This window comes from Uranotaenia lowii, chromosome 3 (assembly GCF_029784155.1).
Source record: "Uranotaenia lowii strain MFRU-FL chromosome 3, ASM2978415v1, whole genome shotgun sequence".
Taxonomy (NCBI): Eukaryota; Metazoa; Arthropoda; class Insecta; order Diptera; family Culicidae; genus Uranotaenia; species Uranotaenia lowii.
Genome location: NC_073693.1, coordinates 150,720,686 through 150,743,977, shown reverse-complemented (window position 1 = coordinate 150,743,977; position 23,292 = coordinate 150,720,686). Strand labels below are relative to the sequence as shown.

At 33.9% G+C, this 23,292-nt stretch overlaps 1 protein-coding gene across 4 annotated transcripts in view; it reads right to left on the bottom strand.

The window, feature by feature from the left end:
• LOC129755058 (transient receptor potential cation channel trpm) overlaps positions 1–23,292 on the bottom strand; it is a 423,280-nt gene that overhangs the window by 284,753 nt on the left and 115,235 nt on the right. For 2 of the 4 annotated variants that reach the window (XM_055751377.1, XM_055751378.1), the window contains exon 2: positions 20,211–21,560. The exons of the other annotated variants lie outside the window; for them this stretch is intronic. In XM_055751377.1, coding sequence (XP_055607352.1) covers positions 20,211–20,240 — 30 coding nt within the window. In that variant the 5' untranslated portion in view covers positions 20,241–21,560. The remainder of the gene's footprint in view (positions 1–20,210; positions 21,561–23,292) is intronic. 4 annotated transcript variants of the gene reach the window in all.

Here is a 23,292-nt window from a genome sequence, read left to right as displayed (position 1 = left end):
CCTAGTCCTTGTCCTAGTCCTTGTCCTAGTCCTTGTCCTAGTCCTTGTCCTAGTCCTTGTCCTAGTCCTTGTCCTAGTCCTTGTCCTAGTCCTTGTCCTAGTCCTTGTCCTAGTCCTTGTCCTAGTCCTTGTCCTAGTCCTTGTCCTAGTCCTTGTCCTAGTCCTTGTCCTAGTCCTTGTCCTAGTCCTTGTCCTAGTCCTTGTCCTAGTCCTTGTCCTAGTCCTTGTCCTAGTCCTTGTCCAAGTCCTTGTCCTAGTCCTTGTCCTAGTCCTTGTCCTAGTCCTTGTCCTAGTCCTTGTCCTAGTCCTTATCCTTGTCCTAGTCCTAGTTCTTCTTCTAATCCTTATTGTAGTCCTAGTCATTGTCCTTGTCCTAGTTATTCTATCTTTGTCCTTTCTTTTGTTTTGGATTCAAATAAAATGATTTAAAAAATGATTTAGTAAACCTTAAGAATGTTTAAGAGTTCCTCAAAGCGACAAATTTGTATGATTCCATTTGAGTTTCTTTGCTATGAGGAATAATGGCCAGAATTTTTCCTGGATGCTTCCAAAAAAACCGTTCATGATTATTCAGATAAAAATGGCTCCAAAAAATCGTTTTTGGATGCAAACATAAATAATATCATAACTCGATTTAAGTTGATGTTAGACTTTGCATACATCAATACTGAAATCCGGTCGAAATCCGAGCTTTTTTTTATCGAAATCCGGGCAACTGGGCAAGGTTAAGCATAAGGTATTGATTTTGTTAACCTTGAATGCAACGTTTTATATTTACTACTAAAGAGTGAATTCGAAAAAATCCAACAATTTGTATTGTGAATAACTTTAGATTGCATGGATGGAAAATAATTGAAACTTTCAGTAGCAAAATTTGGTGTCTGTCAAATGGTTTTTGAGATAACTCTATATACAGAAATTAATTGAAAAGCTTTTTTGGACAGGATCGAAAAAATCTTGCAAAGTCCTAGAAGATCCAACAATGAGCTAAAATTGGAATACAAGATAAAATGATTCATTCCATAAAGTTAGTGAAGAGGGAGGTATTATCAGGCGCAATCCGAAAATTTAAATAGAAGAAGGGATTTAAAAGTTGATTTTTTTTGACTAATAGAAAGGCCTGACTTCATTTCTACAAGGTAGAAAAGCTGTCCCTCGATAAAATAAACAGAATACGGTGGTGAAATCGTGCGTTAAACATTTGAACCACTTCTGGGGGATATTTTGAGAGTTCTCATAATTATCAGCAAAACGATCTCTTTAGCGGCACCTGGCAGGTTTCCAGCAAACAGGTCCCACAAAGTTAATACTCTGTTTTGGTTGGATCTGGAAACGGTGCCATTAAGTGAAAACTGTGGTGTAGTGATAAAAAGCTAAATGAGTAGTTTTTGTGCCGAAGGAGCTCCTTACATGAAATGTATTGAAAGGTCCAAGAAATATTTTTAAAATCCAAAGTGAAGTTTTTTTTAACTTTCAGTACATCTCTGGTCAAAAATCAAATCAAATCAAAAACCAACACACGTTGCGCTTATTCAAGACTCAATGAATCGCTACCAAAATTTGTATTGCTTTCTTTAGCAGTAAAAACAACCAAACGATGTTTTGATAAGTATACAAATAAATAAATTTGAAATTTCCATACAAATCTTGCCGCGAACTTACGTACAACAATGGGCCAGAATCTTACAGAATCCTGTAGAGAGGACTATGGAGGGAGATTATCCATTCGGAATGGCCTACTAGCTGAGATAATGCTACGCTCGCAATAATCGGCTACACAATCATACTTATTTCTTCAGGAATAATTTCAACAGATAAATTTAAAAATTAAGCTTCAATTAGTTTTGCGAGTAAAACTCGATGCAAAAACTAGCATCAGTCAACTACCATTGTATTTTAAGTACCGTAAAACGAGGTAACTTTGATCACCGGGGTATCTTTGACCAACAATACATCCTTGCACATTATCATAAATAACTCAGTCTATAGTTTGAATTTTTGAAAACTGTTTTCTACGTTTGAAAGCCTATGAATTGAGTATCAAATAGATAAAATTTGGTTTGTATTTATAATTGTTTTCTGTTAGTAAAAATGAAATTTCAAAATCTCAAAATATCTACTTTTTCCACGGCTTGCAAATAAACAGCTCTCCTGATGAAACCAAAAAGCATTTAGAAGCAAACGGTTTGTTAAATGTGAAAGAACTACTTTTTTTCTTTGTGTATGTATAGTTATAGTGCTATTTTTATAATCTGTTAGTGATAAATTTTTGATATTTAGAAATTAAGGACATTTTCCAAGAGTAAGCCCGTATTGGACAAATGGATAGAAACCCTATCAAATGGTTATCTTTGAAGAAAAAAATGAAAATTTGAATAGTGGGAGGGCCTCGAGGGATATGTTAAGGAAAAATTTCATGTTTTTTTTACCCCTAAATTTATGCAGCATAATAGTACTTTTTTCAATTATAAATGTTTTTAAAAGAAAACGTTAAAAAGCAAGATAAAATTTATATACTAGCATTTGTAAATAATATGAAGGTGTTTTGTATCCTTTAAGATCGAGAAAACTCATGAAAACCGCCAAAATAGAGACTGATCAATATAACCCCAAAGCTTCAAATTCAATACAGAGATGAAATCGATTTTTAATCAAATTTAAAATGGTCTAATAAATTTCTTCCATCATGTTTTACGTTCATTGGAGTTAAGTACTGATTTTTAAAATATGAAACATGCCACATACCCCTTGACAGAAAAAATAATCGAAAAATATTTTTAAAAAAAAAGTGATCAATATTACCCCGGTTTACGGTATTCGTTTAGCTCTCAAACAGCCCACAGCAGTCGCTAGGTTGTTTATTGCCAGTCGGGAAAATTCTTTCAAGCTCATTTCCGGCTTTTTTCGGGGAGCACAAAAGTTCTCTTTTCGTTAATCTTTCTCCCCAGCATCATTGGGTGGCAGGGTGAAATCGACCCCTGCCTTAAGATTGGGGTAGTTGGAGAGTCGAAATTCCATCTGTTGAAAATTATTATCCTCGCAACATTGGGTTTTTCATCCTGGCCGGAAATACGCTCAAGAATGTTCTATTCAATTAGATAGAAGCATAATCATTTGTTTTCCTGTTTTATTTTTTCACTCAGCAGTCAGCAGGGGTCATAAATTGAGCTGCCAGTGTTAAACATTCTGGAGAACCCTTTTCACTATTTAATTATCCCAAGATTCTGGGTGATAATCCGTGAAACAATTGAAGGAACTGGATTTTCCGAATGGCTACAAGGTTCACAAAAACACTATGTGGAGGTCATAATTCCGATGATGAGGTTTGGTCAGATTATTATCTTGTCCTTTTTATTGGGGGTAACACTTTTTCCGTTTTTTTTTTTAGATATTCTGGAGCTTCAGGACTAGGACTAATGAAAGCAATGGTCAAATGGCTTGAGGGGGATTAATCTCAATAATGAGACTGAGTTTTTGCTGGATTATTTTTCCGTACCGGGTTTCTTGTTAACTTCTACCTGCCGTATGTTGACATTGTTCTGCCCTCAAGCTGTTTGGGACTAATAATGCGGGGACATTCTCGTGAGATGATAACTTTTCCTCCCGATGACCCGTTCTTTGCTTTTCTACTGGACCGGTTCTGTTAATGAAAAATTTATCTTGAAAGGATCTGATCTGACCATGTACCTGCTGGGAGAATAATCACAGATCTGTTAGAAAAATGATATTTCCACAAAAAAGAATTAGACTGGAACAAATATCAATTTCTTCTTTTGTCACCGCAAACCCATTACTTGATTAATAGGTTTTGTGCAACAATATAGTATGCAATTTTGTTGCATACAAGCTGCTGTGAAATTTATTCCAATTTATTTGTTTTTCGCATTATTTTTATTGTCCCTCCCCTCGCAATGTTCCAACTCCGAGTGACAAAAGAAGGATTTGAAATTTGTTCCGGCCTTAATAATCAAAGATTAGGATCTTGTCGATAATATACAAATATTAGCTGACCCGGTGTGCTTTGCTACACCTTCTGAAAATAATAGAACATTATAAAAATTATTTAAATATAGTTTTTTTTATTTTTACGCAAAAAAACCACTCTTATTTTAATCTTTCTGATTGATAAGTGCTTTATTTATGCTTTATTTATTTTAACACGTTGTATGGGAGCCCTCCTCATCCCTCACTACTTGAAATACGTTACTAATAATCATACCCAACATGAACACGTTTCTAATAATCATACCCACTTTTGTACCCAAAAAACCCTTTCATATCATAGAAACATATCTCGTATCCTAATAGTTTCGTATGGCAAATTTGGTTCTATTCCCTTGATTAATTCTCAAGCTTTGCCAAAAAAATTGTTTTAGGTCCCCTTTACATTCTATATACTCACTGAAATAAGGGTAGTGTCTCAAATAATAATAGAACCATTTCTCGTGCTTAAAACTTTTTCCATGTTTAAATTTGGTTACATTTCTTAGATAAGTTCTCGAGTTGTGAAAAAATAATACATTGAAATATCATATAACTATTTCTCGTATCACATACCCTCGCATGCCAAATTTTCCTTTCATATTACCCAATTGGAAGGATAGTGTGATACCAAATATCAATAAGAACCTGTTTTGTTCTCAAATACCCTTCCATGCCAACTTTGCTCTAACTGTTCTTGAAATATGCCAAAAAATTTGTAGGGATGCCCAATCCTCCCAATCTATCTTTGCGATGAAAAATCTAGGGGTGGAAAACAATCATATAAATATTTCTTGTACTCAGATACCCTCCCGTGTCAAATTTGGTTCTATTTACTTGAATAGCTTTCGAGTTATGTAAAAAAATGTAAAGGAGCCCCCTCCCTCTGCCTATCTACCCATTGGGAGGGAAGAAGGATACCAAAGATTTGGGAAACATTTATCGTGCCCGAATATCCTCTTTTGCCAATTTTGGCTCATTTACTCGATTTGTTCTTTAGTTATACACAAGTTGTATAGATTCAAGCAAACTACACTTATTGGGTGCTATTCGATACCTTATTCGTACTTATCAGAAGAATGCAAGAGAGCGCTAGATTTTGCTCTCATAGCCATCAATTCGTTGTCAGCCACAATATTTTCCTGTCCTTCATTGGTCAATATTAGGGTAAATGATCTTGAGCGGAACTAAATGGCTCAATTCGACGCAACTCGGAATAGTTGATCAACCGGTATGGCTTTGGGTTATATCCGAACAAATTTTTTTTCAGTTCAGCGGATAGATCTTGGTTTCTGCTTTCTAATGATGATTTTTTGAATATTTTAGAGTAAATCCTTATAACTCTAGAGCTGTTTTACTGAAGTAAGAATTCTGATCTTGAGCGGAACCACGCTGATCTTGAGCGGAACTAAAATATGATCTTGAGCGGAACCATTTTCTTCTGTCAACAACTTTAATAGCTCTTATTCCTTATTCTTGTGTTACTTTGAAAACTTCAATTAAATTTCATCTTTGAAGATTTTAAAGTTTAAAAATTAATGTTTTTACGTGAAAAAAAGAAACTTAGCGTTCCAAAGCTGTTCTCAAAATATCCGTTCAAATTTATTTCTTGCTTAAAAAAAGTCCAATTTTCCCATTGATGCACTGTATTCTATTTTGAAAGAATCGATTCTCTAAACTCAAATTTTAGTTTTCTCAATCTCAAAAATAGAATTCGTTAGTACATTTGATTGATTTTTTGGATGTGCGTGTTTAGGATCATACTGCCCCGAACAACTTTTGAAGGTAACGCCCAAGTTAGTAATACAAAAGAAAATGCATTGAATAACAGATTTGGCAAATAAAAACTGTACATTGCTCTAAATCAATGTTTTTGAGAAAAAACTCTTATATTTTTTAATCCATATTCCCTTAATTCCTTTAATTTTATTGGAAATTCATGATAAATTGGGTCATTTTCATATTTTAGTTGGGAAAAATCAGTTTACGTTGGAAATCTTTTCATAGTTTTCAAATTCAAAGTAAGAAACCTTAATTTTATATTGACCAAAAAAATTATAATTATGGAAATCCATTCGGAATTAAAAAATTCTGTGAAATCTGTAAATATTTCAAAATATCGTGTTCTGTGACACAGATGCTGTGATAAAAGTTTCCTCAAAATTTTGTGAAATAACAGATTTTACTGTGATTTCGACAACCTTGCTGTAAGCAACTTATTCATAGAATAAAGTTCATAACAAATTCCAGTTTCTTATGAATCACGTTAACATTTATTTATTTTAAAAATTTATGGAAAAATTAATTATTTATCTCAATTAACCTTCCCATGCCGTTCGGGTCAATATGACCCGAAGCGCACATTTAAAATCTCATTATCATCATTCCAATATACTGAAGAACTAGGAATTTTGACAGACCAAGTATGTTCTATGAAAATAATGATCAAATTAACGTCAAAAAATTGAAATTTGAGTTTTGAAAATCGATTCATTGGGAAATTAAATACAGCTAAGCAAAGCAAAAATTGGATATCGTTTTTTTAAAGTTAGATTTTTTTCTACCGGAAGATCTGAGATAGCGGTCAAAACTTTCATTGGACCCCAACATATCTATACATTGTGGGATAGATGGATTCTTGACGATTTCAAACATCAATGAAACACTTAAATACAGAAAAGCTGTCAAAAGTTATGAGCATTTTAAAAATAAAATTGATTTTTCGGACTTTTTACTTTCTGAACCAGTTTCTGATAACTTGGTAATACATATCGACTTTATTTTAAAATTTTGAGTAATAACAACAAATTACCTACTCAATGAATATAATATCATCAAAATCGGTTAACATTTACAGCCAGGAGAACGGAATCAAACTACAACTCAAATTCCCCCGAAACGGATATTTTGCGAACGGCATGGGAAGGTTAATAAAACAATTATTTCTCAAACCGATTTCCAGTTCGAGCTCAAGTGTAAAGTCAAACACAAGGGAATCGGATAGGTTTTCAACACCAGATCACCAGTTGAATCGTAAAGTATTATAAAATAGCTAACCCGGTGTGCATTGCTACACTTTGTAAAACTAAAAGAATGTGTATAAAAAACAATTTAAATTTTTGTTTATTAGATAGTACATCGTTTTAAATTGGAATGTGAACATCTAAAACAATCTCTTTAAAAGAAAGCTACTTCATAAAGTACGAATAGTAATGGCAATGAAGATTGATTCTTATTCTGAAATAATGACTAAACTTTATTGGCTTCATTAGTTCTCGAATTATGCCAAAAATATGTATGAAAGCTTTTCTTCTCCTTCTCGTTGTGCCTCTGAAAGAAAGATTCAAAAACACATTTCTTGAACACCAGTAAATTAAACTTTTTGTGTGGGTTGTTTGGTACGCTGTGACACCAATTAATTAGTTTTTGTTCAATTCGAACTTAATTTTACATTTTGCTTTCCCTAAAGCTGATAGAATAAGATATATACAAATGTGCTGCATACATTCAGGGGTAAAAACTGCGTGTGAGACATTAGGCATAAGGCAGCGCACCTAGCGGTTTATTTCGGAAGCTAGTAGTTCCGCTCAAGATCAAAGATGGTTCCACTCAAGATCATATTTTACTTTTAGAAACTACGCTATTAATTGATATTCTGATGGAAAACTTGATACAAAAACCCGAATAATGCTTTTTTATGAGTTTTTCTACCATTTTAATCATTGAGAATCAGTTTACAACGATCAAGGGTGACATAAATTGACGTTCAAAGTCAGCGTAGATTGATGAAAATTGCAGCAGAAATGCGTATGTTTTTAAATCCTCTAATAACATTATTTCAGTTAATAAATTTTAGCAAAAATGTCAATGTTTGTATGAAAAGATCTTGAAAAAGTGTTTTTTCAACAATTTGGTAAGATTCATAAAAAATCATTGCCTAGAACTTGAAAAAAGTAAATGGTTCCGCTCAAGATCAGATTTTGACTAGTTCCGCTCAAGATCATTTACCCTACTCAATTCCCATCTGATTTTCTCACTTAACCCTCATCCGCATTAGGGTGTCATTTTGACACCATCGCAAGTTTGAAGGCTTGTAACTTTTTTCAGAAGCTTCAAAATACAAAAATTTCTTCGGGACCCTAAATGAATTCAAAAGTTCTTCAATATTGCATCTTTACTTTTTTTATGGACGAACCCTGGAAGCCTGGACAAAAAAACTCCCTTTTCCGACTTTGGGTGTCATTTTGACACCACAAAAGCAAAATCTATTTAAGTCGTTTGAATTATTATGAACATCATAAAAAACTTATACCAATAGAAACCTTGTAATGTCAGTAAAATATGTTTAGAACATTATATACAGCTGAAGTTACAAGTTTTCTCGTTATTCAGCATGAAAGAAAAAAAATCCGAAAAAACATGCCTCACGAAAACTGCTGTAGTTCATATGTTACACGTCCAAAAGAATATTTGCCTTATGCATATGAAAGCTGAAGTTAATGCCTACATCATGAAGACAAGAAATATTTTTTTAAATTTATTTTAATGAAATGGTCACAAAAAGTTCAAAAAAGTGGTCTAAAAAACCTACTTTTCATTCGATTACTAGTAAATACTGTTTGAGCGATGGTAGAGTGTTTTAAAAAACATGACTACAAACTTTATTAAAATTCTAACATTTTGCTGTCTTTAGATTTTCGATGCAACAAAAATTGAATTTACTGGAATTTTTCAAAGTTGGCTACTTTGCGCGATTTTTTCACTAATTGAAATTTCATCTGTTTTTGTGGTCCTCCGTCAGGTTGTACCCGGATTTTCAGTGCTTTCTCGCCGTTTGAAGCAATCAAAACTATATCCATTGAAAAGGGAATTTAATCTACATTCTAGTGAGGTGCAACAATTTACGCTGTGAGATTTCACAAAAATATGAAAATTATAAACGTAAAATCATTCCTGAATTTCTAAAACTACAAGCAGCGCGTCCAGCAAAACGTGTTTGTTTGCTCTCCGAGTAGGTATGGTGGGTGGTGATTTGGGCAGAAAGCGAAGCCGACAGACGAAATAGTGATGCGTGTCGTGACTAGGAAACGAGAACTACTGCCAATAGAAAATTTTCAACCAAGAAACGCACGACACGCATCATTATTTCGTCTGTCGGCTTCGCTCTCTGCCCAAATCACCACCCACCATACCTACTCGGAGAGCAAACAAACACGTTTTGCTGGACGCGCTGCTTGTAGTTTTAGAAATTCAGGAATGATTTTACGTTTATAATTTTCATTTTTTTGTGAAATCTCACAGCGTAAATTGTTGCACCTCACTAGAATGTAGATTAAATTCCCTTTTCAATGGATATAGTTTTGATTGCTTCAAACGGCGAGAAAGCACTGAAAATCCGGGTACAACCTGACGGAGGACCACAAAAACAGATGAAATTTCAATTAGTGAAAAAATCGCGCAAAGTAGCCAACTTTGAAAAATTCCAGTAAATTCAATTTTTGTTGCATCGAAAATCTAAACACAGCAAAACGTTAGAATTTCAATAAAGTTTGTAGTCATGTTTTTTAAAACACTCTACCATCGCTCAAACAGTATTTACTAGCAATCGAATGAAAAGTAGGTTTTTTAGACCACTTTTTTGAACTTTTTGTGGCCATTTCATTAAAATAAATTTAAAAAATATTTCTTGTCTTCATGATGTAGGCATTAACTTCAGCTTTCATATGCATAAGGCAAATATTCTGTTGGACGTGTAACATATGAACTACAGCAGTTTTGCTGAGGCATGTTTTTTCGGATTTTTTTTCTTTCATGCTGAATAACGAGAAAACTTGTAACTTTAGCTGTATATAATGTTCTAAACATATTTCACTGACATTACAAGGTTTCTTTTGATGTAAGTTTTGTTTAAATCGGTTTAACACGCCAAAAGTTATAACGATTTGAGCTGATGGTGTCAAATTGACACTCTTAGTGCTGATTAGGGTAATGAAATCTAATGCGGATGAGGGTTAAAGCCCGCACGAGAGCAAAATAATTTCAAAATTTACAAAAACGGCAGACATCTATCAAACCCGATTGAAACTGATTTCAGACGACATTTTATACGATCTTTCAACTATACAGTTGGATTAGCGATTCGCAACACCATTCTAAACGACTTAAGTTATCATTTTTGTTACGATTCCTTGTTAGCTGGGGACCAATTGTTGCACGATCCGATAATTTGTTGGGTTGTGTATGGATCATTATTATTATTCCATAATCATGGTGTTACAATTGTCCAACAAACGTTTCATACGTTTGTGACAAAATACCTTATTTGCAGTAGAAGGAATTTTAAGGTTTTGTTTGACAATTAGCACAAAAATCGCGCGAAAAAAAAAAAAAAAACTGTCGTTAGATGCAAAATTTACAGTTGAAAAAATCGCACAACTCATCAGTAATCATTCCAATTAACACGATTCAGTATTATTTTTGGGAAAAAGTTGAAAAGCAACTGAAATATTGACAATTCAAATCATTCCGTTTATCAATGGGTAGGGGAACAACGATTGGCAAATCACCCCACATAGCATTATAAATTTTAAATTTTTGGGATATCTGAAAACGATTAAAAGTCGCCAGATTTCTTAAAGAAATCATTTCTATTTTTGAAGAGTCTTTCAGGGATGCTTTTCAATTACCAAAACCCGTCAATTGTGAAATCACCGAACATTAGAGAGCTGCTCTCATCGATCCTAAACAATGTCGTCTGAAATTAAGGAATTAGTTTCCCATTTCCATAAAATCATCAGCTCGTTTCCACCCACTACTGCACGGTCGAGTCTGAGCCGAACCAAATTAGATAATTAATATAGGCACTAAATCTAACCCAACCATTCTATCTTGCTCACAGCCGATCCTAGCAGGAACAGCATCTTTATGCTAATCCAAACCGGTGCGGCTGTCAGACCAAATAGGACCGAAATCAGTTCTCCATCCAAAACAATGAACGCCCTCGATTGTAATCACTCTACAGGCGATAGCTTCCGTTCAGTCTCTAGTCGAGACGAGTGGATCCAGATTATCATGAATAATTGAACCACTTTCTCTGAATCGAATAACACCCGAAAAGCGTCGAAGGTTTTCCTCAAGCTCCTAGCAGGCCTTTTTATTTTCGAAGGTTTCCCTCTGTATTCCCAATTTCTTAACCCAACAAACGTTCCGAAACACAGAGGGCAAAGAATTGGTGGAATCAATGGGCACTACCCTGTTCCGGGTGTATCTTTAGCTGGTGCTTCAAGCTTTCTTCGTGTCATTTAATGGACTTTGAGAAAGGTAACTTAAAATCACAGGGTGAGTGAAACTGAATCCGAAGGTATCTAAACCTGGCTCATGAAACGGGCGCTGAAGGCGGACAGAAAGTCAGCTCCTCGAAAGGTGTTTGAGTTTCCACGAAAAGTAAAGCAGCGATATCCTTCTTAACTTGCTGCTGTAGGTTGAAAAAGAAGTCCTTCCTAAGTAGGTTGAAGGAGCATCGTCGTCGTCGCGTGGTTTGGCTGGTGTTAACAAAATTAATAGTGTCTGTCGACCATGTCATACATAAACACTGGCACACAGCCACCGAAGGCGCTTTTGGCTTCTTGGCCGTGAGCCGTTTTCGCTTAGAGATTTGTGTGAACTACTTGACGAGAGTGGTTACGTATATTTCCGGAGTTTTTTTACCTAATGTTAAAATCAGCCTGATGAGAAATTAGATTTGGTTAAATCTTATGTTTTTTGCTCTATTCAATCATTTGAAGTTTAGAAGTTTACAAAAACTGCTGAAGCCACAATGGATTTCTTTAAGCACCTCCTGCGTAGTTTTCCGCTAGAGAGATACAAATCTGCCATCTGTTGTTTTTATTTAAAACCATTTTTATTTCTATCAGATGGCGGTACTGAAACGAATCAGGTTAGGGTGACATGAAATCTTTCAGATTATAGATAAATTCAACTGTAAATTGAAATTGATACTAGTGAATTGATCAAATGACTGGTCATAACATTTTCATTCCTCAACTGTTGAATAAAAATCCTTTGAATTATTTCAATGGAATGAAAAAGATAATTTTTAATAATATTAAAAACTTCTCAGATGTTCCAACCAAACCAAACAGCTATATTGAAATCAAACTATTCTTATGATTTTTTTATTATCAAGAATCCAATTTTACCTTTGCCTTCAAAACAATGATAATGATTTTCAATTTAGCTATTTTTTCTTATGTTTATCAAACAATTTTATATATTTTTTTAATCGATTTCAAAATTTTATAAACATCTACGGTTTTTAGAACGTATAGCATTCCAAATTTCCCGGTTTTATCCGGGCGTGCCCAAATATTCAAGGAAAATATCGAGGCGAGTGCGTATCAGCCCGGATACCCGGATTTTAATAAAACGGTCCGGATTTTGTCCGGGTGTATTCACATAATTTACTGAATTTACCAAAAAATCAAATTGAGTAATTATTTGTTTTAATTTCTTATCCAAAAACGAATATTTCATAATTGTTTTCATCAAAATTATTAAAAAAAATTTTTGAAGCATTGAACATAATTTGATGTGCTTCGAAGAAAATTTAAAGGTTCAAGTTTCTTCTATGTTTTCCTGATTATGTCCGAATAATGGATACATTTTGCTCTAATTTGTCCGGATAATACATGGTTTTTTGTATTTGAAAATTTCAAATTGAATGCACGGCTTTTCACCCGTTTAAAAAAAAATTGCCAGGCCCGAAAACGTGTTGAAAAGTTCTGGAAAGCATAATATAAAATTCCATTGTTTTTCGCACTACTCACACTCGATTCATCAAGACAAGCACGCACATAGAATCGCTCAATCAGACAATTATTTTTACTTTGGTGAAAAAAACTAATCTTAATATGAATTAAAACCTCATAAAATCAACCAGCCTAACTTTTCATGTTTACTTCATGCCTATCCTTGGCGCTCATTCTTGTTTATTCTGAAAATAAAACAATTCCTGTAGTAACTATGGCAAATATGGTAACGCCCTATGAGAGATAGTCATACAAGCAAGCGGACACACTTATATTAATTGCGGTTTTGGTATTATCATCGCTAATGTTTGTACTTCGAAATTATCGATGATGTCCGGTGAGTTCTAATAAAAATCAAGCAGAATTTACTAGTTATATGTATACGTTTCGAGCTACTCGAGGATAAGCTTTTGTTTGATTATTATTTAAACTCACTAAAAATTTTCGATAATTTCGAAATTCAAACATCTATTGAAATGTTTTCAAAAATTTGACTGTCATTTCTTCAGGTTACGATCGTATTATCATAAGTTAATACTTCACGACCACATTTTGGAAATGGCTCATATGTTAATGAAAAATGGGAAAAATTTTACATGTATTTGAGCAGAATTGAGGCTTCTATCCTTTCAGTGGCTGCCTTTTCAATTCCTAAACACTTCTAACCAGCTCTAGTTTGTAAAAAAACACGTTTGTAAAGTTAGGACAATTAGGATACCTAGTTTCAAATTCAAAAACGGATGCCCTGGAAATCTGGAAAGCTGATCTGCTCGTTTTATAATTTCTTTTCACAGAGGGTAAGTCGAAAAAACTGACAGTGGTGAAATTCTAAAAAAGTTCCAAATCTTGAGATCGGAACTAAACATTTCAGAACTTGTTGTCCACGAAAAACATGAAAAAAAATCAGCCGGGCCTAAATGATCTCGTCCGAAAGCTTTAATTATTTCATTTTTTTTCTGATTTCCTCCATTTTCTAATGCTTTATCTTCTTATAAGTTATTTTGAAGCATCTCAACACTGTATTTTAATGGAGATTAACATTAACATCGATATATTGTACGTAGAAGTTTTTTTTTGTAATCAGTGATCATAAATTTGCCTTATTACTTTTTTATCAAACGAACATATCTTTGCAATTTTTCTCATTTTTCAATATCTTAGGAATGGAAGAGATCTGAAATACGAACTTTTTTTAAACAAAGTGTCTTCTTCCTGATTAAAATTTAATTAAGTTTTTTTCCGGTTTTTGTCCGCGTGATTTTTCATAGTACAACACAGTGCTATGTTTTGATGATTTTTCTGTGTTTTCTCTGCTACTTTGATCATGAGGTTTCACAGCTCTGTGCGCTAGTGGCGACTCCTCACAGAAAATTATCTTTTTCCACCGATCCATTAAATGTGATTGCTGGGGTACACAGAAAAAAATATTGTAACGCTGGCCGATGTAATTTGAGCAGATGTTAGCCAAAAAATGTAATATTATGACTTTTTATTGTGATACTACTCAACCGTCCGTTTATTACATCCAATCGATGTACACAATTTTAAACATGTCTGTTTATGTAATATAACGTCGTCAATGTAATCACATCGAAGCAGCTCATAACTGTCAACAAAATAGTTTTCAAATCAAAAACTCCGGAAGGGTTTCTGAGGCTCAGAGACAACCGATCTACTGGTAAGATACATCGATTTGTTTCTTATTTTTAAACAAATCCAGTGATACTAACTGATTTTCATATTAGTTTGTTCCAGGATATTTATTACGAAGAAAAAAAGTACAAGGAGTATGGAAAGGAATTTTTCAAACGGATCGGCGAGTAGGTCATATAATGAATATTTTTTCATACCCGCTACCTTGGGATTCATCTTTTTTTTAGGCCCAGAGCAATATCCCGAAGATCTCTTCATGTCTTACATGTCGATCCGAGGCCAATATCGAGATCCAGCGTCGAAAGGACAGTTATTTTTAGTCCCAAGTCTACGGAAAGCCAAAAGCTAATAGTTCCACCGGCGGAGTACACTACTAGAAATTGTTGTGAAAGATATATCGCCGGGGAAATGAAATTATGAATAGACAGAGTATCATTTGTAAGCACATTGGCGAATGCTGATTTTCCAATAAATATTTTGTCATTTGGACTATCGCATTTTTTTTTTCTAGAGCAAAGTGTTCGAATGAATCTTGACTAAGTGTAGAGTTGTACACATTTCTGAAATTTCTACGACAATTTACAAAAATATCATTATCCTTTGAATTGTATCAACAAATTTCATCGTTTCTATTCTAAATAAATGTTCCCATGTTTGTCTACTACGTTAAATTTTCTAGTGTAATTTTATTCCATCTGATAAAGGTCATAGGTTTAACATCAAAACGATGTTATATTAGGTAGCATTTGCGACTCAAGTTATGTGCACGTTTTTGATGTAATATCCCAACACTTTTTTTGCTGTGTACGAATTTCTAGGGAAGAGACTGGCTAAATGCGCATGCTAAGGAGAACACTAATTTTCTGCCATATTTCAATAGATAGGAGTCTGATAACTATATGCTAAGGTTGCCAGATTGCCCGGTTTTATCCGGATTTGCCCGGGCATTAAATAGGGGAGGTGGGGTATCGTGGGCAATGGGGGAACGTGGGCCACTTTTAACATCTCAAATATGTGTTAAGATAAAAATCTCAAACCAACTGTCATCGTCGTCGCTTTGCGTGAGCATATATTTCTATATGATGTTGACTGAAATACGCATCATATGCTTCTTTTATTTATCAAGCTAAAAAAAGTTAGAAAAATTTACTTACATAATTAAAAAAACACCCGCTAATTTCATCGATGGGGAACCTAAAGTGCATAATAAATATATGCTAATACGCTTATGATCTAAGTTTTGTCATGATCTTTCACGTGGAAAAGGAATTTTTGATGAAACATCAATAAGTCACACAAACGCAACCAATTTGCAAATCATAACTTGTGGGGAATCGTGGGCCACACACCTTGAACCATCAATATTTTTATGTTTTTATACACATTCAGAACTTAAAATACGTTTTTCCTATCTGTAAAGTTTGCTTATGCCAAATGAAGAGTTATGGAAAATATTTTGTCCATCCCATATAAGAAATTTTGCCAAATCGTTCGCGAGCCAAGTTTTGGAATCTATGCGATCATACACAGCTCTCTTTTTTATTTCAACATCTTAAATTGCTCTAAAATAACGAAATGAATTAGGAAATCACAGTTTTGGGTCAACTCATAAACTTTGCATGTTATTTGGTCAATTTGGATTTGGTAGCCCACGATTCCCCACCATTTTTCAAAATCCAAAAAATATTGCTCTTTTTCAAACAGTCAGAACTTGGGGAATTCAACATATTAAAAATTATAAAAAAATACGTTATGATACCTTGAAAATGTAGAAAACCATACCATTTTTTATTTTCATTTTATCTTTTATAATAAAGAAGTTATGGATCATCGAAAAAAAGTGGCCCATGATTCCCCACTCTCCCATACTGAATTTGAGAACAGTTCGGCCCGGCCCGGTTGCCCGGATTTCATTGAAAAATGCCCGGATTTTGTCCGGATTTATTCATTTTATTTGGTAAATTAAACAAAAAACATCAACAAACACCTACAAAACAAAAATTTTTGAGCAAGTTTTATAAAAATAATCATGAAAGGTTTTTTGAAGTCTAAAATATGGTTCAAATTCTATCAATACGTTTTGATTAAAAAAAAATTTCTTTTTTATCTTGATTTTTGTTGAGGAATTTCTGAGTTTTGAGAAAATTTGCCCGGATTTTGCCCAAATTTATGGTCGTCAATTTGAAATCGAATGCCCGGATTTTACCCGGATTTATTCATTTTATTTGGCAAATTAAACAAAAAAAAAACACAAACACCTCCAAAACGAAATTTTTTGAGCAAGTTTTATAAAAATAAGGCCGGAACAAATTTCAAATCCTTCTTTTGTCACTCGGAGTTGGAACATTGGACAATAAAAAATAATGCGAAAAATAAATAAATTGGAATAAATTGCATGAAATCTTGTATGCAACAAAATTGCATACTGTATCATTGCACAAAACCTACAAATCAAATATTTTTTTTCGAAACATTTAATATAATCAAGAATACAAAAGGTGAAATAACTCTTATCTTCCAAAATTTAGTTTTTTGGACTTGTAATCTTTCGGATATTTGATTTTTTTTTTCGAAATTTACAAAAAATACTTCAAACTTTATTTGTTTTCCCCCTTCGGGTTTTTTGAAAATTTCGAAGGGGGGTTGACAAATGAAGAAATTGATATTTGTTCCAGCCTAATCATGAAAAGTTTTTTGGAAGCCTTAAATATGGTTTAAAATCTATCGATTGGTTTTGATTAAAAAATGTTTTTTTATTTTTTTTTCTTGATTTTTGTCGAGGAATTTCTGATTTTGAGAAAATTTGCCCAGATATAGCCCAAATTTATGGTCGTCAGTTTGAAATCGAATGGCCGGATTTTGCCAGGTTTTTATATAAAAATTGCCCGATTTGTCCGGCCCAGATACGTGCTGAAAAAATTCTGGCAACCTTAGATATGCACATGAGCAGACATCTTTTTTATATACGTTAGAGTAACTTCTATGTTGAAATTTCTTACAGTTTTTGTGAAATTTTTTTTTATCAGTTGTCCAGACGGTTTGAGCGACTCTGCCTCTTCGGTGGATACAAAAATTATATTTTCAACACTGAATTTTCCTCAAATTAACAATATATAAAAATAAACTACTGGCTTTCGTTTCAACTTGATTGTTTGCGCTGTAATTCTCGCATTATGGCATGTAACTTTTTCTAACATTTTTATTTTGTCGAAGTCGAAAAGATGAGCCATTAATATTTCTTGACACAATTTTGCGCCGGGATGAAAATGGCATCACAACAGAATGGTTCCCAAAAAAGGGAACGGCCGCTATCTAGACTTTAATTCTTTAAGGGGGGGTAGGGTCTAACGGGTAAAAAAAAACACCATTTTCACGATTTTTTTCTAGAGCTATCGTTCAAACTAATGTATTCAATTTTTTTGCATTATACAGATCATTGTTAAAAGAACATTTAGTAATTTTTTCGTAGAAAAATATTGAAAAATGTACCGGTGACGGAGCACTTTCGAGGATGCCTTTTAGAAAACAGGATTTGCGGTGGACACTGTATCTCAGCACAGAATCACCCGAAGTCAAAAAATCAGAGCAAAATATTTTTAATAGATGTTTTTCTGGACCCCAACGTTTTTATTTAACTTAAAAAAAATTTATGAAATTTTTGTGGCTGTTTGAAGTAAAAACTACGATTTTTCACGAAAAAATCCGCCATTTTATATCTGTAAAATCTCCCCAAAGTAAAAAAAAAAGAAAAACGTTGGGGTCTGGTATTTTATATGTAGAAACTATGTTCCAAATTTGAAAAGAATCAGATAAGAAGTTTTCAAATGACGATGTCACGGAATTTAAAAATGTGCTTTCGAGAAAAACGCGTTTGAAGTTTCTGCTCTTGCTTTCTTGCTGTATTAGATAGGAGGAGATAAAGGCCTATAATTTCTACAGTATTGCTTGAATTGACTTGAAAATTTGACACAACATTCTTGAATAAGAAAAAGAATATAAAAAATAAAAAAATCGATTTTTTTAAAGTGTTAGACCCTACCCTACCCTCCCCCCCCCCCCCTCCTTAAGTCCATATTCAAACAAAAAGAATAGGGAAGAACTGGGATACATTATCTCCTTTTCTTATTATGGCAACTAAAAATAGAAGGAATCTTCAATACAATAAATAAAACCTTCAATTTAAAAAAAAAAATCGCCCCTTTTTAAAGCGGGAGGAGTATTTAAATACAGGCAAATTTGTACATAATCAAAAAGTGAGTGAAACTTTAAGAAAACACTTGGATTGGTTTGGTTAATAATATGTAGATATGTTACATTGATGAATATGAGAGTCTTTATTGATTACAATGGAAAGCGTCTATCAATACAATATGTTATCTTATTTTGTGAAAATTTATTTGTAACTAGCTGATTTTACCCGGCCTTGCTCGGGTTCACAAAAAATATAAATCAAAATGAATCGTTTGACTTTTTGAAATTTTGAAAGTTTTATATTCATCATTATAAGAAATTTGACCCAAGTTTGGCCATGTTAGTTTTGTTAGTCTTTTAAAGTTTTTTATTGAGAATATTCACTGTTCATCGTTTTCGTTTTATCGAAAAATTTATTGTTTTAAGATTTAAATCAATGAAAATTCAAAAAAAATCCTGGTATGCTAATTCATCTTTTCATGAAAAACATTTTTTACAACCATAATTTCTTAGGAAGATTGAATAGATTTGGCCTAATTGTTTTATCTTCAAAAGATTAATCTGCTTTTTTTATCTTTTTCATCTAATGAAAATATTTGTTGAAGATTATCCTACTTTTCAATATGGATGATCTCCCTGTAAAATGGTATATTTAAGTTTCATTTACTTAGAAATTTCTTAAAAAACCTCCGAACTTTGTTGAAGCATGTTGAAAACTCACTTTGCATGTTTTCAATTGCATGTGTGAATTTTTTCGCACTGTTTTATTATTAGTTTACCTTAAATGTTGAATGTTCTACTAATAACTTTTTGAAGTTATCGAAAACAAATCATCTCGAAAACACCATTTTTTAATATGAAAAAGGTTTTTTTTTGAGTTCTTTTTTTTCATGGGCACAAACATCCCATTAATGGATGGTAGAATCGACCACATTGGTTATCAATGATAACTCAAAAGTTAGAAATTGGTCAGTGAAATCGAATTGTATAAAACTCAAAACCTCAAATTATATTATCTAATTAATTTTCAAATCCCCTATTAAAATCCAAATTGAAGCGTTAAAATCGCAGCCTTGAGCTTATAACTTTGAATCTGAAAAATTTTTCTTTCTCTATGAGTAATTCCAAAAATATAAAAATGGTTGACCCTCAAAGCCCCCCAAATTGGGCTCAACTTAGCATTTAGCTAAAGTTCGACCATTTTCTGAGAATTTTTACCTAACAGTCCGACCGATAAATAAATACATCCCAATTTGTTTAAACCATAGCATAAAATGTTCAAAACTAAATCTATCAAGAGTGAATTGTAATCCAGGTGGATCATTCCTCTTAAACATGATAACAGCAGAAGCAATACAGTAATTATGTTGAAAATAAAATCAGCGATATTCCTCAGATAAGCAAAGTGGCTTATGATCGGGATCATTCGTGAAAGTATTTCAAGAAACATTAATAGGCGCTGTGGAATTCATCAAGACAAGAAGTTTTTGGCAGTAAAACAAAACAATACTGGAGAAGGAGAAATAACGCGGAGACAAATTTGAGAAGAAAAAAACAAAATCAACATATTCCACGTACCGGTTTAGCATTCCTTTTCTGTTTGAGCATCTTTCCGCCTCATGAAACAATCGGTTCGGTGACACGTGGTTCGCTTTTTCCACGTGTTTGTTTATTTGATTGTTGAAATTGTTAGTAAACTTCCGTTTCTCAGGCTTCGGACGATTTTGCGTGTTATTACGAAATTTTTCGAAGAAGGGAGTAATGTCTGTTTTCGACCAATTTTTAACACGTGTCCCTGCTTTTGTAGTAACTCAATGACGAGCGATGTCAAAATGGAAATGGTTTGCCTTTTTTTCGGATGAGGGGACTATTTGCTGACCGTAGATTTTCTCATGCTCTAATAGAGGGGAAGATTCATTCGAATTTACGCAAAATTCGTAGGTAAAGGAAGTGATTCGCTCCAGGGAAAATGAAAATTAATTTGTCTTTCCTTTTGGGCTGCTTTCTTCTTCCCCCACTCTGATTGTGCCAAGCTGCGTGTCTTCGTGTTGGAGCTTGAGTATTTCCCAGGATATTACACTTCCATTCGTAGGATGGTGACGCGCGTCGACAGAGGAGCTTTCAACATTTCTTTTCCTACGCCACGACTTTTCGGCACCCTTAATTAGTGCTCGTCTTCTTCGCCTTCTCAAGGTGTCAAAATTCTTAACTGCCTTAGGACAAAAATATTCACGAAGCATATGACGGTAAGTTGAATATTCCTGTCCAACCTTATGACAGATCGACACTCGTTATGATTACTGAGCAGAATTGGACGTTTTGCATAATCCAATTCGTGTGACCTTTATTTTAAACATCAAGAAATACACGCGATTTTCTTTTTCTCGGCACATTTACGGCATTCAATGATGGAACCTCATAAAATCACGATTAGACATTCAATAAAACATCGATCGAAATAAATCAAGACGGGATAAACGCCTTCTTTCGGTTTCATTGAAAAATCGATACACACGCAAAAAAACAACTCACAATAACACAATTATAGGCGCCATTCAAATGTTGGATTGGATTTTTATTTTCCACTCGCTCCCACCCACACCGAAACACAACACCGATTTAAATTTTTATTCCACTTCAGAGCAATCTCCCGGAAAACTCCGAGGAAGTTAACCAAAAAAAAGCACATCCAAATTCAATTTCTTCGATTTTTGGCAAACAAAATAAACTTGTGGCGGATTTGCTAAGCTAGGAATATTGAAGATGCCCCGAACACCAAACACCGAGGCTGCTGTCGATCGAGGGAGAGGAACTGCTGGATGATTTGTAATGATTTTCTATTATCGAGGTCTGAACCTGGAAGGCGCAACACCAACGAACGGGTAACATTCAGAGGATACACACTTATTTCTGGAGGGGGTTGGGGATCTGAAACGGAAAAAAGAGAACCGAAAAAAGAAAATACAGCAACATTTCGAATACGACTGTGCCAAACATGATTTCTGTAGCTTACACATTGAGGCATTAGGAGAGCGGGCGAACTCAGCAAAGTCACTTCTACGGAACGGAAAAGTCAGCATGCGTACAAAAACAAAACGAAACATTCATAAAACACGTGTGCAGGTACATAACATTAAAAATGTGCGTTTTAAAAGGGAAAGCGATTTAATTAAATGAAAAGCGTTCTAAACAGCAACGCAGCAGGCTGAAATTAAAAATTATTTATATTTAAGCAAACTTACAAAATTGCTTTACTAGTGTTGAATGGATACGCTTACGAACATTTTTCGATTTTACTTAAATTAAAATTGAAAATAAGTTAAAACCTTAATAGACTTTGGTTCATGCCAATCTTATATGTATGGGAGAGTGGGGAATCATTGGCCACTTTTTTTCGTTGTTCCATAACTTCTCTATTATAAAAGATAAATTGAAAACCAAAAATGATATGGTTTTCTACATTTTCAAGGTATCATAAGGTATTTTTTATAATTTTTAATAAGTTATTTTCCCCAAATTCTGACTGTTTAAAAAAAAGCAATTTTTTTTGGATTTTGAAAAATGGTGGGGAATCGTGGGCCACCAAGTCCAAATTGACCAAATAACATGCAAAGTTTATGAGTTGACCCAAAAATGTGATTTCCTAATTCATTTCGTTATTTTAAAGCAATTTCAGATGATGACATAAAAAAGAGAGCTGTGTATGATCGCATAGATTCCAAAACCTGGCTCGCGAACGTTATGGAAAATTTCTTATATAGAATGGACAAAATATTTTTCATAACTCTTCATTTGGCATAAGAAAACTTTGTAGTTAGGAAAAACGTATTTTAAGTTCTGAATGTGTATGAAAACATAAAAATATAGGTGGTTCAAGATATGTGGCCCACGATTCCCCACAAGCTATGATTTGCAAATTGGTTGCGTTTGTGTGACTTATTGATGTTTCATCAAAAATTCCCTTTCCACGTGAAAGATCATGATAAAACTAAGATCATAAGCGTATGAGCATATTTTTGTTATGAACTTTAGGTTCCTCATCGATGAAATTAGCGGGTGTTTTTTTTAATTATGTAAGTAAATTTTTCTAACTTTTTTTTAGCTTGATAAATAAAAGAAGCATATGATGCGTATTTCAGTCAACAACATATAGAAATATATGCTCACGCAAAGCGACGACGATGACAGTTGGTTTGAGATTTTTATCTCAACACACATCTGAGATATTAAAAGTGGCCCACGTTTCCCCATGGCCCACGATACCCCACTCTCCCCTACCTTTTTTTGTTTCGATTAAAGTCGTTTTAACATCTTTATGTCATTCGCGACTCATATCAACGATGCAGCTGGCGGACAGTCATTGGAAAACTTATACGGTACAATTGTGATCGATGTTTACTCTTGGGCTCGATCTCACGGACATCGACTCAGAAAGCAACGGACTTGCCAACTGAGCTATATCCCAAGCCCATAATCTTATACCGTTTTCGTTTTCTCCACTGGCCTGGGGAAAAAACTTTTTCTGAATAAACTAACAAATCGTCACCCGGGACGATGCAAATACATGGTTGCTATACTCACCCTTATGCTCACCCCCAAGGCCGTGCGAACGGGGGCGGGGGGGAGGGTCGGGCGTTGTTTTAGGGGTTTAACCCCCTCC